Here is a 13,824-nt window from a genome sequence, read left to right as displayed (position 1 = left end):
CGTAGTATCAATTTCCAGGCACTGACTCCCTCTTGAAACTGCCTGAACTGACAGTCCCATGTTCTTGTCTTGAAAACAATGTGAAAACGAAAAAACAAAACAAAACAGAGAAGAACATTTAATCAACTAAAAATTGAAAAAAAATCCCCAAATGAAAACCCTAATTCTCACAAACCCAATTATTAACACAACCTCCAAATTCACCAATTTTCATGGCAATAGATCTTTTCACATTTTCAACCCCAAAAAAAATTTCTCTTTCACTAAACCATTTGCCACCAATTCACTCAGTTACGGTGGCTGGGACGATTTACGACTCGGTGGTGAGTTATCCGATTCCGGTGATACAACTCAGCTCCCTGATTTTATACTTTCTAGAGGAATTGAAGGTGACAATAAAAAATATATCTTTGTATTTGTGTTAGGTATTTTTTGTGCTTTTGCTATTTCTAGAGTTAAAATTTCTTCAATTATTGTTTTTCCTGCCTCTGTTTTGATTTTTGGTGTTGGGTTTTCACTTGGGTTTTTCCGTGGTGGGAGTTTTAATGAGTTTAGTTTAAATGCAAATAAGAAGAGGGTTAAAGATGATAATTTTAGGGTTTATAGTGAGAAATTGAGAAGTTTGGTTGCATTTTTTGATGGATTTGAGGTTAAAGTTAATGAGCTGAAGAAGAATATACTGAGAGTTATTGATACTAAAGAGATTGAATTGAGTGATTTGGAAAATTATGTTGGTGTTATTGAATCGTTACACGAATCGGCTTTGAATTCGAGAAGTGTTGTTGACAGTACAATTGATAGCTTAGGAAATTATAGCAATGTGGTCATCGAGGATCGAAAATCTGCTGGTAAAAAGAAGAAAGAAATCGGAGAAGTTGGATCCGAGTTATTGCAATTTGTTGGTGGTTTGTTTGGAGAGAAACTGGAAGGCTCAAAGCCTGCTAAAGCGAAAGATAAAGACAATGTTAAGCAAGGTGCGGCTGGACAGGGTTTAACCAAAAAGGATATAGACAGTGATCAAAATCGAGTAAACAGTTCAACTCAACGGATAAAACTTAATGGTGTTGACAATGATAAAGAACATAGGACTTCTATGTTTTCTCAAGGTTTACCTAATAACTCTGCTTTAAATTGGGATAGTGAAAGAAGAATTAGAATAATTTCAGATAATGCTAAGATGAAGATGGGAGAAATAGGTGGGAATCGGAAAAAAATTCTCGACACCCAAGAATATTCTTACCAAAGTAGTAGATTGCAGTTTGTGGATAATCAGCGTATCAGCTGGAAGACGAACCAAAATAATGCAACTGAGATGCAGAAATTCCGTGAGGATGCGCCTGACTCTACGGATTTTGATTTCACTTTTAAACATGCAGAAAGAGAAACTTTGTTTATGCAAGAGCAGGTGTCAACTCAAACTAGTGGCGCTTACGAGTCTTCAAACAGTAGGAAGGTGGATCTAGATGAAAATTATGGACCTCAATTCAGAGAAAATGAGATCAATGATGATTCCCAATTGCCCGATCATCAATCTGTAATGGAGGGTGAAGTCGGTCCTTCATCTTCTTCAATGCTTGCAGACGACGTGGTGTTTGATAGGTATCTTTCGGAAGCTAATAATCTTATGAAACAAGCCAAGGAATTTGTCAGGCGAAAACACAATGAAGAAAATGCAGAGATAATACTATACAAGTCCGCCAAGTTGCTTTCTAAAGCCTTAGCCATGAAGCCGATGAGTTTGTTGGCTGTCGGCCTATTAGGCAACACATATCTCCTTCATGGAGAATTAAAATTAAGGTTCAGTCGTGAACTGAGAACTCTCCTTTTAAGAAGGGATCCCTTATCAGTTGAGGATTTCGATGAGAATTTGTCAAAGAAAGATAAAATTGCATATGCTCTTGCTAATGTGTGTGAAGAATGTGAAGAACTTCTTGTGGAGGCAGGCAGAAAATATAGGCTCGCATTATCCATTGATGCAAATGATGTTAGAGCTTTGTATAACTGGGGCCTTGCTCTCTCTTATCGGGCACAATTGATTGCGGATATTGGACCAGTAAGTATTCACCATTTTGACTTTTATGGACTTTGTAGTAGTTTATATGGAGCCTTTGGGTTAGGTTGGTATGAACAAAGAAAGAAATGGAAAAACAAAAAAGTAATATGAATTCACAAAAACAACTGTGGATAGAACTAAAAGTAGATATCGAAGTTGCTTTGATGATCCAATAATATTATTACCTCACTTCGGAATTCTTGGTTACCTAGACTGGATGAAAATCTTATTGATGGAATGAATAATTTAAGTAATAATATCATGGTCGATCTAATTGTCAGACTATAGATTATAAGTTCAAAACTCTAACCCATTCCCATTTTGGGCGGACCAAATCTACTAATTCATTGATTTCAGATCTTGAACTAAGAAATAAATGCTAGAAGCTAAAAAAAGGGTTTCTTGAGCAACTTTTATAAACAGGTTCATTGATACTTTGGTATTGTAGGTGATATTGCACATACAATCTGATTCAATTTGATGGAATTGTTTGATCTTTAAAGGGACAGTAGTCTGTCAGTATAATTAGCATAATTTGACAACTTAGTTCTAAGCAATTTAACATCTGATCTGATGCCTTACAAGTTTGATCTATATCTTCTTAAATTTCAGGAAGCTGCTTCTGATGCTGACAAAGTGTTCTTAGCTGCAATTGATAAATTTGATGCAATGATGTCCAAAGGAAATATTTATGCACCAGATGGTAAGATGAAAAAGATTTAGAGAATCTCTGAATAACTTTACGTCAAGATAATAAAGTAGCTCTGAATCATTTAATTTTCACATTCGTGCATTGCAGCTCTATATCGATGGGGAGTTGTGCTGCAGCAAAGATCTCGATTACGGCCGAGGAATAGTAAAGAGAAGATGAAGTTGCTAATGCAGGCAAAAAGATTATATGAAGATGCACTTGGTATGGACTATGACAATCTTCAAGTAAGAGAAGCTATATCATCATGTGTTGCTGAGCTGAATTACAGGCGCCTTTGATGCTGGGAACCCGGAGTTTATGTCGACCCCCTCCGTCATACTTGATACTCGACATTCTCGGTTTCCTTATTCATTTTAATATTCTTTATACGGATACTCAAAGAATAATAGCAGAGAACAAAAGAAGCCGGTCTTGGTGTTCTGCAACATTGATAAATTGTAATAAAAAAGATGAACACCGACAAACTGTTAATAATATCATAGAACTAATAATTTTGATCAATAACCTTCTCGGCTCTCGCATCAAACATATATCTCTGTCTCCATATTGTAATTGGCTAAGGTTATAGGATCAAATCTTTTTACAAACGCTAAAAAATTCCTTCCCGAGTTATAAATAAATAAAAATAGAAAGTTCTGGCTTAAAAATATTTCTTCAGCCTTGAGGACAGAAAAGTTTGGAAAGGTTGCCATCCATAATTTATGTTTTCTTCAACTTCAAAAATTAATTTATACTTGTGCAAAAGAAGAAATGGAGCCAGAAATCACAGTGAAGAGTGAATTAATAACATTCGCAATCCTTCTATTACAACCTCATTTAACTAAACAAAAAGGAAGAATCAGTTAATACAATATAAATTTTCAATTTAGTTCACATTTCTGTATAAAAGTTCCTACATCATCGACTTCAAACGTTCCCGGAAAACCTTCATCATTCCCGTGAAAGTAACAATTCCAACCAACGTGCCATCTTCCTCAACAACCCATACATAACTCACACGATGAGAAATTGCCTGGATCATTACCGCCACCAACGAGCTCCATGGGAAGCACACTATTGCATCTGTTCTCCTTGCAACTCTAGTCGAATGACAGCGAAAACTCCCACTCTTGCTTAATCCAAACTCCTCATCTGAAGAAGATGAATACGAAGAACATGATGATGACATTGAAATTCCTGATTCTTCTTCTATCAGTTCCAGAGCGGCACCTAAGTTTTTCTCATCTAATCGTTCCTTCACCAACTTTATTAAATCCTCCGGCGGGTCACCACAATCTACAAAAGCCATCAACTCCCCCACAGAAAGTGTAGCAACAGCAGCAGCCACCGACTCATCACAATAATTCAATGCATAAGGCGATATCTCACCAATTAACTTGCCTTCTGTGTCAACCACAGCGACTGACGTTTGCTTGACAAGGGATTGAGCGATCAACGGCAATGCAGAAGTGGTAGGCTCGTCGTAACAGACCGCCAAGATTGATTCAGCTTCGATAATGTTGAGGGACTCAATGCTGTGATTAGGAATAGGCGAGAAGAGACCGATACAGTTAAGAAGGTAGCGAATTAAATCCTCTAGCGTCAGCCAGCAGTACTCACGACCATTGTGGAGGGTGGAGATAGATGATGTCTTGTGTGTCAGCTTTTCTCTTGTAAAAGGACTATGAAGTGGTATTACAAGATTCTGTGCACCTTCAACAATCAGATCTATAGCCTCCGACAACCTGAAACAACATGCGAGAAAACCATCAGATATGCTCAAGTTTAAATACACAGGAATTTATTTATTTTTACATACACGCAGTTATATCACGAGTTTCTGGATTCAAACCCCGCCTTATAGCTAACATCAACTGAGATTCTAGCGATCGGAACCTTATGTATGTAAAATAATATAAATTAATCATGATTTTCTTTTCTTAAAAAAGGCATTTTCACACGAATCAAGAGCAAGAATTAAAGTAAAACCATTAAACTATAGCTCAAATGGTATAAACGCCGGGCAGAATGTTCTATTCCTCGCACGAGCGCTTTCCCTCCCGGTTATAAACAAAATTAAACTATAAACAAAATCAAATCTCGTCTTATAGATTCATTCCTTCAAAGTTGCTAGTAAACATTTGAATTCTAGCTACAACATCAAAATATAACCGATAATTAAAATAATTAATTCAAATTATAGAACTGCAAACAAAAACCTAACCCTAAATCAAAAAATATTAAAATTCAACCAACCTGGCGTGAGGCTCCAAATGTTTAACAACATCACCAGAAACTTTAGGAACAAGAACAGCAACACAAGTTTGAAGAACTTTCCCCAAATTTTTCAAATTATCTTCCTTGCACAAGAAGCAAACAATATCCACCATACAAATTTTACCAATGCAGCGACAATTTTCCTCATTACATCTTAAACCTCTCGTTTTAATATTAATATTAAAATTAGGAAGATTATTATTATTATGGTCACAGCTCCATATACTTAAATACGGCTCGTCGGATCTTTTCAGCGCCGATAAGGCGTCAGCGACGGTGGCGGAGATTGACAGAGACCTCAGAGCGGGTTTTCCTAGGCATAGATCTGATACCTCGCGAGTTAATAAACTAACTGCCATACACAGAAGAATTGATAAAATGAATGTATGGGAGAGGTTTCTGGCGAGAATGTTAAGCGGAAGCTGCCGGAATGACGACGGAGGATGGCGGTGGTGGAGGAGGAAAATTTTGACGGGAAGAGGACTAGATGTTTTTGTTGTGTATTTATAGGCGGAGTTTTTACCGGGATTACTGGGTCTCTCGGTGTGAGGCCCACTACTGAATTTTCGGATTTTTTATGCGGGAATGAATGGGTTAAAATTCAAAGATTATTTTATGGCCAAAAAGAAATTTAATATATTATGCTTAACACGTTTAATTTTTTAAGAATTGTTTAAAAATGCCACTTGATGAGTAAAAAATGGTCAAAATTGATCAAGTAAACCCAAAATTTAGGTTTAAATTTGTATAAGCTTAGTTTAGATTTATAATTAAGATGTCAAGAAACTATTTATGTATACTTTTATTTTTTTTGTTTTACTATATTATCAGGAGTGGGTATTCGGGTCAATACCGAACCGGAACCAAAGTCTACCTTTTTCCAAAATCTAACTTATCCAAAATTATAAAAATGTGCAATTTTTTAAATTAGACTGGTTTTTTTGATATTTTTAGTCAGGTTTATGTTAAAATATAATTTATTTATTTTAGGTCAAAACCAAAGTAAATCAAACATTTGAATTTTTGTTATCATATCAAAACAAACTTAATCGAATTTGTCGGTTCGGTTTCATTTTCAAATTTGATCGGTTCTTGCGCACATTTTATATTACCAAAAAATGAATAAATTACTTTATAGTTGTTGTTAAATTGGTTTGTGGAATATATTTTTCCTATGTCTAATTATTAAAATAATCAGAAAATTGAAAAACTATACTATTAATTATTAAATGACGGAGCTTAATTTCAATGAAATACAAATAATCATAAAAACCATTTACTTAATAATTCTTTCTCTATCCTTTTTTAAATTTTGGAAAGTGAATAAGTAGATTCGATGCAGATCAAATGCATATTCAACTTTCACCGCCATTAAATAATAATAAAGTGGTGCTAAATTAATGTTGCTTTGTAACCTTAGTAATTTTTTGTGCTTTTTTTAGATATTCATATTTTAAAAAGGGGAAATGTAATTTTTAAGAATAAATAAACTTTGAGTATGTTGCCATTTATCAGTCAAGGTCAAGGATCTTTTTAATTAATAAATTAAGTTATAAATGTAACATCCATGTATCGAAATTTTGAACATGTTATCTAATAAATAGATGCATGGAATATGAACATGTTTAATTGAAAATGTTTTCATCTATTTAAAATTTATTACACTTAATAGTAGTAATAAATTCAATATACATACAAGTTTAACTCTAACCTTGAGGTTTATTTGTGATAAATAAATTTTGATCGGAGTTTTATTTATAAAATAGACAACAATATAGAATGATATATATACTTTTGTAAAAATAGACAAAGTAGACATTTTAAGATGAATAAAGTTACATCAATAAACTTTCATTTTAAAAAAGTTATTTGAAAAAATAAATCTGTAAAATACAATTAATTGATAGTATTTTTATTAACAATCGGGGTGAACAAGAAAATTGATTAACCCAAACTATTTTATATATTTTGGTTAACTTCGACTAAAAAGTTGGATCAATTTGATTATTTTGATCGGTTCGGCTAATGAAAAATTCACCTTGATTACAACTAAGAGTTTTAAAAATTCAAGTAACCAAATTAACAACTTTTTTTTATTAATTACTCTTTATAGTTTTTGGTTTAACCAAACCAATCAACTAATTTTATCGGTTTGATTACATAAATAGAATCATTCGGTTAATTTAATTTTAATAAAGAGAAAATTACTCTAAAACCCTCCAGTTATACCATAAGAAATAGTTTGATATACCTTATTTCAAAATCTTAGTTAATGGTCCTTTACTTTTAATTTTGTTAACTATTAGACCCCTATATTAATTTTGGGATTTACTTTCAAACTATTTAATATCCTTTTTTTAATTTCGTTAACGATGTAATCCCTCACTTTTTAAGTTTGTTAACCATTTGGTACTTCAATTTCAATTCTGTAAACGATTTGGTATCCCAGATTAACGGAAGGTTGTTAGCAAAATTAAAAATGAGAGACCATTACGCAGAATTTTAAAACAAAAAATGTCAGACTGTTAATTATTATATATACGGAGGGAGTCGTAGTAATTTGCTCTTAATAAAATTAGTCCGTTTTTAAACTGAATGCTGGCTCTACCTCTAATCTTGTATGTATATGTAGTGACTAGTGTGCCATATATATGGCAACCGTGAACATGACAACGAAAAGAAAGCTGGCCAGCTCGTTAATTTTCAGTCTCCAATTAAAAACTAGAGGTTGATATTTTACAAGCACATGTAAAAAAGGTTAGCAAAAACATCAATTTGAACCTCAATAAACCACTATTATATTCCGACGGCTGTGGCCGAATATGCGTTTTCGGCTGCCAGGAAAGATCCTAGCACTTGCAAAAAAATGACGACATGGTACTAAAGATTTTTTGAGAGGTAGCAAAATTAATAACAGATGAAACAATAAAATATTTCGAGGTTTATAAATCAGTGCAAATTCTAACTTTGTGTCGAATTTGCAGGATCCATAATTAAACTTCTTTTTAATTTTTGCTTGTATAACATTTGTTACCTTTTATTTGTTGCTACAACCTTAAAAAATCATATGAAAAAAAAAATTATTATTATATGGTTTTCATCCTTATATTATTGTTATCTTCATTAATAGAACTATATAAAAAAAAACTCTATACATAGCTAATTTATTTCATATGTAAATATAATTTTGGGTTAACTGTAAAAAAGAAAACATAAACTTTAGCGTATAAACCATGAATTTTAGAATTTGACAAAATCAGTCACAAACTTTCATATTTTGACAAAGCAAAACATCAATCTAATTTTTGTTGAAAAAACTATTAGAAATATTGGTGGGATTAATTAATTATAAATTGGTGAGAATGTGACAACCCCACATACTTATGAGAGTGTTTAGGTTCAACCATGACCTAATAACTAGAACTAGTTAATAGGTGGTTGAACCTTTACACTTATAAACTCATTTATATTTGTTCTCCTAAACAATGTGGGATTATCTTTAACACTCCCCCTCAAGTGCAACCGGGACTGGACATCCGGTTGTCACTTGAAATTGACTCCCCCTGAAACTGAAACTTTTTGATTTAACAAGCAGCGGCAACACCGGACCGGGCCGCTGGGAATGAACATCCAGACGGACAACCGGCAACTTAAGAATCCGGGCCAGACCCACTGAAATTTTTGATTTAATACGCAGCGGCAATACCGGACCGGGCCGCTGGGACTGGACATCCAGACGGACAACCGGCAAATTAAGAACCCGAGCCAGACCCGCTTTGATACCATATTAGAAATATTGGTGGGAGTAATTAATTATAAATTGGTGAGAATGTGACAACCTCACATACTTATGAGAGTGTTTAGGTTCAACCATGACCTAATAACTAGAACTAGTTAATAGGTGGTTGAACCTTTACACTTATAAACTCATTTATATTTGTTCTCCTAAACAATGTGGGATTATCTTTAACAAAAACATCAATTCAACTATCGATAGTATAGTACGTCTGATGTCTAGGCTAGCATTTTCGACCGAAAAAAATGGACTTATATTTTAATTTGTCAAAATATATTAAAATTTATTTGTCAAAAGCTTTTTCAAGCCAAATTCAAAAGCTTTTGAATTTGGCTTAAAAAAGCTTTTGAATTTTTCTTATTTTACAAAAAAAAAAGTTATGTTTAGATTTTTATATAACTAACCCCCTGAACTTATTTTTCCCTTCAAAACATTTATTTAATTATTATTTTTCCAAAACATAGTTGTTAATTTAGATTTTCATATAATTTGGCCCCTCTTTAAATTAATTTCTGGCTCCGCCCCGCCCCTGCTTATAATTTTTTACAATTTTATTAGATGTTATTATAATCTCATGTATTGTTTATTTAATAAATTTCTAGCTGCTCCCCTATTTATAATATTTATCATTTATTAAAAACCAATAATAGAATATTCTAATTCTAGTTACATTATTGATAATCAAAACCATTTAAAATGTACAATATAGAGGAATGATGTATAGTTTTTTTTTTTTCAACCTCCAACTAAATCAAACACATGATTGTACATGATTAAAATGCACAATGCCAAAATACCCAGAATATAGAAATTCCAAACAACTTTATATCAATTATTTATGTTGTACACTAAAATGGAATTATTTATGAATATCTCATGTCTTTGCAATAGATATTTTTCACTAACGGTTGGTCCATAATTTAGGTACGAAATTCAAAAATTTCTTGATTTCCTTTTAATCATATACATGTCCTGACAAATTTAATTAAAAAATCTCCCGTTCAAAATTAATTAGGAGTAATATTTGTATTTTTTATTCTCAATTACAGACAATTATCTATTATCAAAAACTAAAATATTATAAATATTTTTACTAAATATAATTTTTATTTTTATTATTAGATTCAAAAAAATTAAATAACTATTTGATTTAAATAAAAATAACTATAATACTTTTTTTTATAAATTTAATCTTTTAACATTTTTTTAAAATTATTTATGGATTTAATACAGTGGGAGTAATTAACAATTTCCATAACTTGTAATTTGGCTTTGTATGTTTTTTGGTAATACAAAAGTGGTCCTAATTCTTTTTTGGCTTATCCCCTTAAAAACCCCCCACCTTTTATCCCCAATTCGTTTGCACCCTCACGTTGTAAAACCACCAAATATACCCAAATTACGACCTTTCACTTTCAATTGCACCCTCAAGCCTTAAATTGACCTATTTTCACTTGAAAAATGTTCAAATTAATACTTTAAATTTTAACATATATTCTAAATAGGTCTTAATATTATATTTAAAACGAAAATAAAACTATTTTTTTGAACATTTTTCAAGTGAAAAGATGTCAATTTGATGCTTGAGGGTGCAATTGAAAGTGAAAGGTCGTAATTTGGGTATATTTGGTGGTTTTACAACGTGAGGGTGCAAACGAATTGGGGTTAAAAGGTGGGGGTTTTTTAAGGGGATAACCCTTCTTTTTTTATTACTTAGTGGTCCCTAAAGACTATGGAAATGCATACTAACTTCTAGAATCTCTCTTTTTCTCTACGTTTTGGCATGTCTTACATTATTTATTTGTTGAGAAATTCTTAGCTCATTTATTTGATAATCAAAATAAGCCGAGTAACCAACGAGCTGCAATTCAAATGTTATAAGCGTTGAACGGCAAACTGTTAAGATTGTGGATTCATTTCGTCCCACAAGCGCTCCCCCTCCCCGTTTATCAAAAAAGAATAAGCCGAATAAAAATACATCTCACAATTATATATCGATATTTAAAAACTATTTCAAATGATTAATTTAAAGGAAAATCAATATATGTCCTTCACGTTTGACTTAATAATCAAGTTGTTTTGATAAATAATTGATTTCCAAGTTTAAGAATCAAGTTGATTTTTTATGTTTAAAGAAGGCTTAAAAAAAAAAACTTTTACGTCTTGTTGCAATTTTATCCAAACCTTTTAATTTTTGCATTAATATCCAAATTGCATTATTTTGTTGCAATAATAGCCAAATTGCACTTTTTATGTGAATTTTTTTGAGTCTTTTGTCATTTTTTTGAACTTCTACTATATTATTATACATCAAAAAAAATAGCCTAATATTTAAATTCAAAACAACAAGTTTAACCATCAATTCGACTATTATTACTAAAAAAAATGCAATTTGGATATTATTGCAACAAAAAAATGCAATTTGGATATTATTGTAAAAATAACAAAATTTGGATAAAATTGCAACAAGTCGTAAAGGTTTTTTTTTTTTTTACCATTAGGTCTTTAAAGAATTGCTTAAATGCACTTTATGCTTTTAAAAACAACTCAATTAAAGTTTCTCCTTCTAACGCCATTTGAGAATCCGTCAATCTTTACTTATGTAAAATTTGATGTTTACACTTTAAATCTTATGTGGTTTAAATATGCCCTTAAAGTTTGATCTATAATTCAATTATGCCCTTCATGTTTGAGCCAAAGTTCAAATTGAATGTCATATTTGTATTTATTTTTTTTATACATGGAAGGTACATTTTAATTCATAATATTAGAATTGAGATAATTTTCTAAAGAAGATCAAACTTCTTAGAATTTAAATTACGAGGGGTTTCTCATTTCCATAATTTGGTGATGATTATTAGTACATAAACTTAACATTAAATTATTGCATCAATAAGATCGATAAAAGGAAAAATTATTTCCGTCAATTCTTCTGATAAGAAGTTTTAGTAAAATTACATTTTCTGTTTCAATAGAATTAGTTTCACATACGATATAGAAAAAAAATACATCCCTACAAATGTGGAATAATTAATTTGACATGACCACCAAATTTTTTAGAGCAACAGCTCAACAATTTTTAGCCACATATTGCTATATTGCAGTGACCTATTTTCTCCAAATCGTTTTCATAATAACTCGAAATCTTTTTCATATTAAATGCCTTATATATAAAATCAAATATCCTTTTGATCACCGAAAATATACTACAGATCCTTAAGAACACATGTCCACAACTAGGAGTATAAACAGAGCGAGACGAACCGGTATTGTGTCAAACTCGAATGCACATTTGAGTTCGAATGTGCTATATAAGCTCGTGTTCGAATTTGAATGAGCTTAAATTTAAACTTGATAGAACAACATCTAAAACACTGATATTTAAATTTGAACTCGACATGAATTGAATAGCAAATAAAAATTATTATTACAAAATTACTTTATTTTATACATTTGAATGTCCTTGTTATAAAATATAAAATTTAATTAATTAAGACAACATTGATATACACTTAAATTGGAGATATATAGGTCAATATATAGTAATAAAATAATAAATATTTTAAATACATAAGAGATTGTTTGATTCATTTAACCCTGATAATCTCAAGAGCTTCTTTAACTGATATTCAAACTCGGCGTAAGATTAAATTCTAATAGCTCGAGCTCGAGATTCGGTTCATTTTTCAGTTGATCTCGAGCGGCGAGTAGCTCATCAAGTCTTTTACATCACTATTAATGTCACTAGCTAAGCATTTGTTAAATTCTCTAAAAATATCTATAGAAAAATTGTTACACTGAAAATTTTATTTTCTTTTTGATGAATCTGGAAATCTAATTTACTATTCGATTTTTTTAAATCAAATTATTTTGATATAAAATAATGTATATGACGTGGATCTTATCCCGAAACAAAATTGAACATAATTATTTATCATAAAAAATCGAACCTTATCTCATATTGCATTGTGTTTAAAATAATAATTGATTCTGTTATTTTTATTTATATATATATAAATACTTTTATTTATTGTTTGTACTTTCACCCAATGTAAATTTTAATTATTTAATTAATTAAAATCAACTTTTTAATTTTCATTGAATTATTGATGGCTCAATTGATTTGGTGAATTAAGCTTGTGTAAATTAAATTTGATTAAATCTATAATTTAAAATTTACTTATTTTAAGTTTTTAATGGAGTTGAAGTGTAAGTTATTTTTTTTTTACCAAAGGCTAAAATTTCCATTAATAATAACGAAAATTACATGAACGGTTTCTCAACATACTGAGTCAACTATTCTAGAAAAGATGATGAGAGCTGTAAAAATACAGTCATCGACTAGGGCTAAACTAACCACCAAGGGTCACCCAAATTTGTAGACTAAAACTAGATCTAATAATAAAATCTAGATTTATTGAACGTTCTAAGGAAGTCTAACTTCGAATGCACGACTGATCACATCTTCTGTGATACATCTGTTCTCTTGAAGATTAACAAGAACATCGATATTGACGCAAAACATACCTGTTCTTGATGAAATCCGTCGTAAGATGCTGCCTATAATTGTTTCAGAGATCCAAGTCGTTTGCAACGCAAAAAACAATTTCATCTCCAAAGATGAAAAAAACTACTTTTAATTTCGATTAGATTAGATCTAATCTCAATTAAAATACTATGGTAGAAAATAATTTCTAGATCTAGACCAAAATTGGCCAAGAAAGAAACTTTATTCAAAAACTAAAGATAAAAACTATGAAAAAAACTAAATTTGAGAGATTGGTGGGGTGATTTTTGGCCAAAAATGGCCAAAAACCACCCCCCAAATGAACAAGAACAAGAAAACTTACTAGGGTTTGAGAGGATTTTCAAAAGAGAGAGACGGCTAGGGTTTTGCTGATCAAATAGAACGTATATTTTCCAAGTTGTGAACATAATATTAAGCTTATTAAATTTGACAACCCTCAGAAACTGACAAAAGGCTTCATTTTTATGTTGGTATTAAAT

General features: G+C 31.2%; 2 protein-coding genes across 2 annotated transcripts; one reads left to right on the top strand and one right to left on the bottom strand.

Moving 5' to 3' along the window:
• On the top strand, window positions 1-3,269 carry LOC126656043 (uncharacterized). Its single transcript, XM_050350494.2, has 3 exons — window positions 1-2,053; window positions 2,666-2,756; window positions 2,853-3,269. The coding sequence occupies exons 1-3, from the start codon at window positions 152-154 to the stop codon at window positions 3,041-3,043; spliced, it is 2,184 nt and encodes a 727-aa protein (XP_050206451.1). The 5' UTR covers window positions 1-151; the 3' UTR covers window positions 3,044-3,269.
• A 259-nt stretch (window positions 3,270-3,528) lies between these two features.
• Window positions 3,529-5,483, bottom strand: LOC126656049 (CBS domain-containing protein CBSX5-like). The gene is made up of 2 exons (XM_050350506.2): window positions 5,001-5,483; window positions 3,529-4,489 (listed from the first exon to the last, which is right to left on the bottom strand). Exons 1-2 carry the CDS (start codon window positions 5,378-5,380, stop codon window positions 3,658-3,660), a joined length of 1,212 nt encoding a protein of 403 aa, XP_050206463.1. The 5' UTR covers window positions 5,381-5,483; the 3' UTR covers window positions 3,529-3,657.
• Window positions 5,484-13,824: the final 8,341 nt, after the last annotated feature.

The sequence above is a fragment of the Mercurialis annua genome, linkage group LG1-X (assembly GCF_937616625.2).
Source record: "Mercurialis annua linkage group LG1-X, ddMerAnnu1.2, whole genome shotgun sequence".
NCBI lineage: Eukaryota > Viridiplantae > Streptophyta > Magnoliopsida > Malpighiales > Euphorbiaceae > Mercurialis > Mercurialis annua.
This window is presented reverse-complemented; position numbering and strand designations above follow the sequence as displayed.

Coding starts and splice junctions, on each gene's coding strand:
- LOC126656043 (XM_050350494.2), top strand. CDS start 152: ATGAAAACCCTAATTCTCACAAACCCAATTATTAACACAACCTCCAAA. Junction 2,054..2,665: donor TGATTGCGGATATTGGACCA/GTAAGTATTCAC, acceptor CTTAAATTTCAG/GAAGCTGCTTCTGATGCTGA. Junction 2,757..2,852: donor AAATATTTATGCACCAGATG/GTAAGATGAAAA, acceptor CGTGCATTGCAG/CTCTATATCGATGGGGAGTT.
- LOC126656049 (XM_050350506.2), bottom strand. CDS start 5,380: ATGGCAGTTAGTTTATTAACTCGCGAGGTATCAGATCTATGCCTAGGA. Junction 4,490..5,000: donor CATTTGGAGCCTCACGCCAG/GTTGGTTGAATT, acceptor ATGTTGTTTCAG/GTTGTCGGAGGCTATAGATC.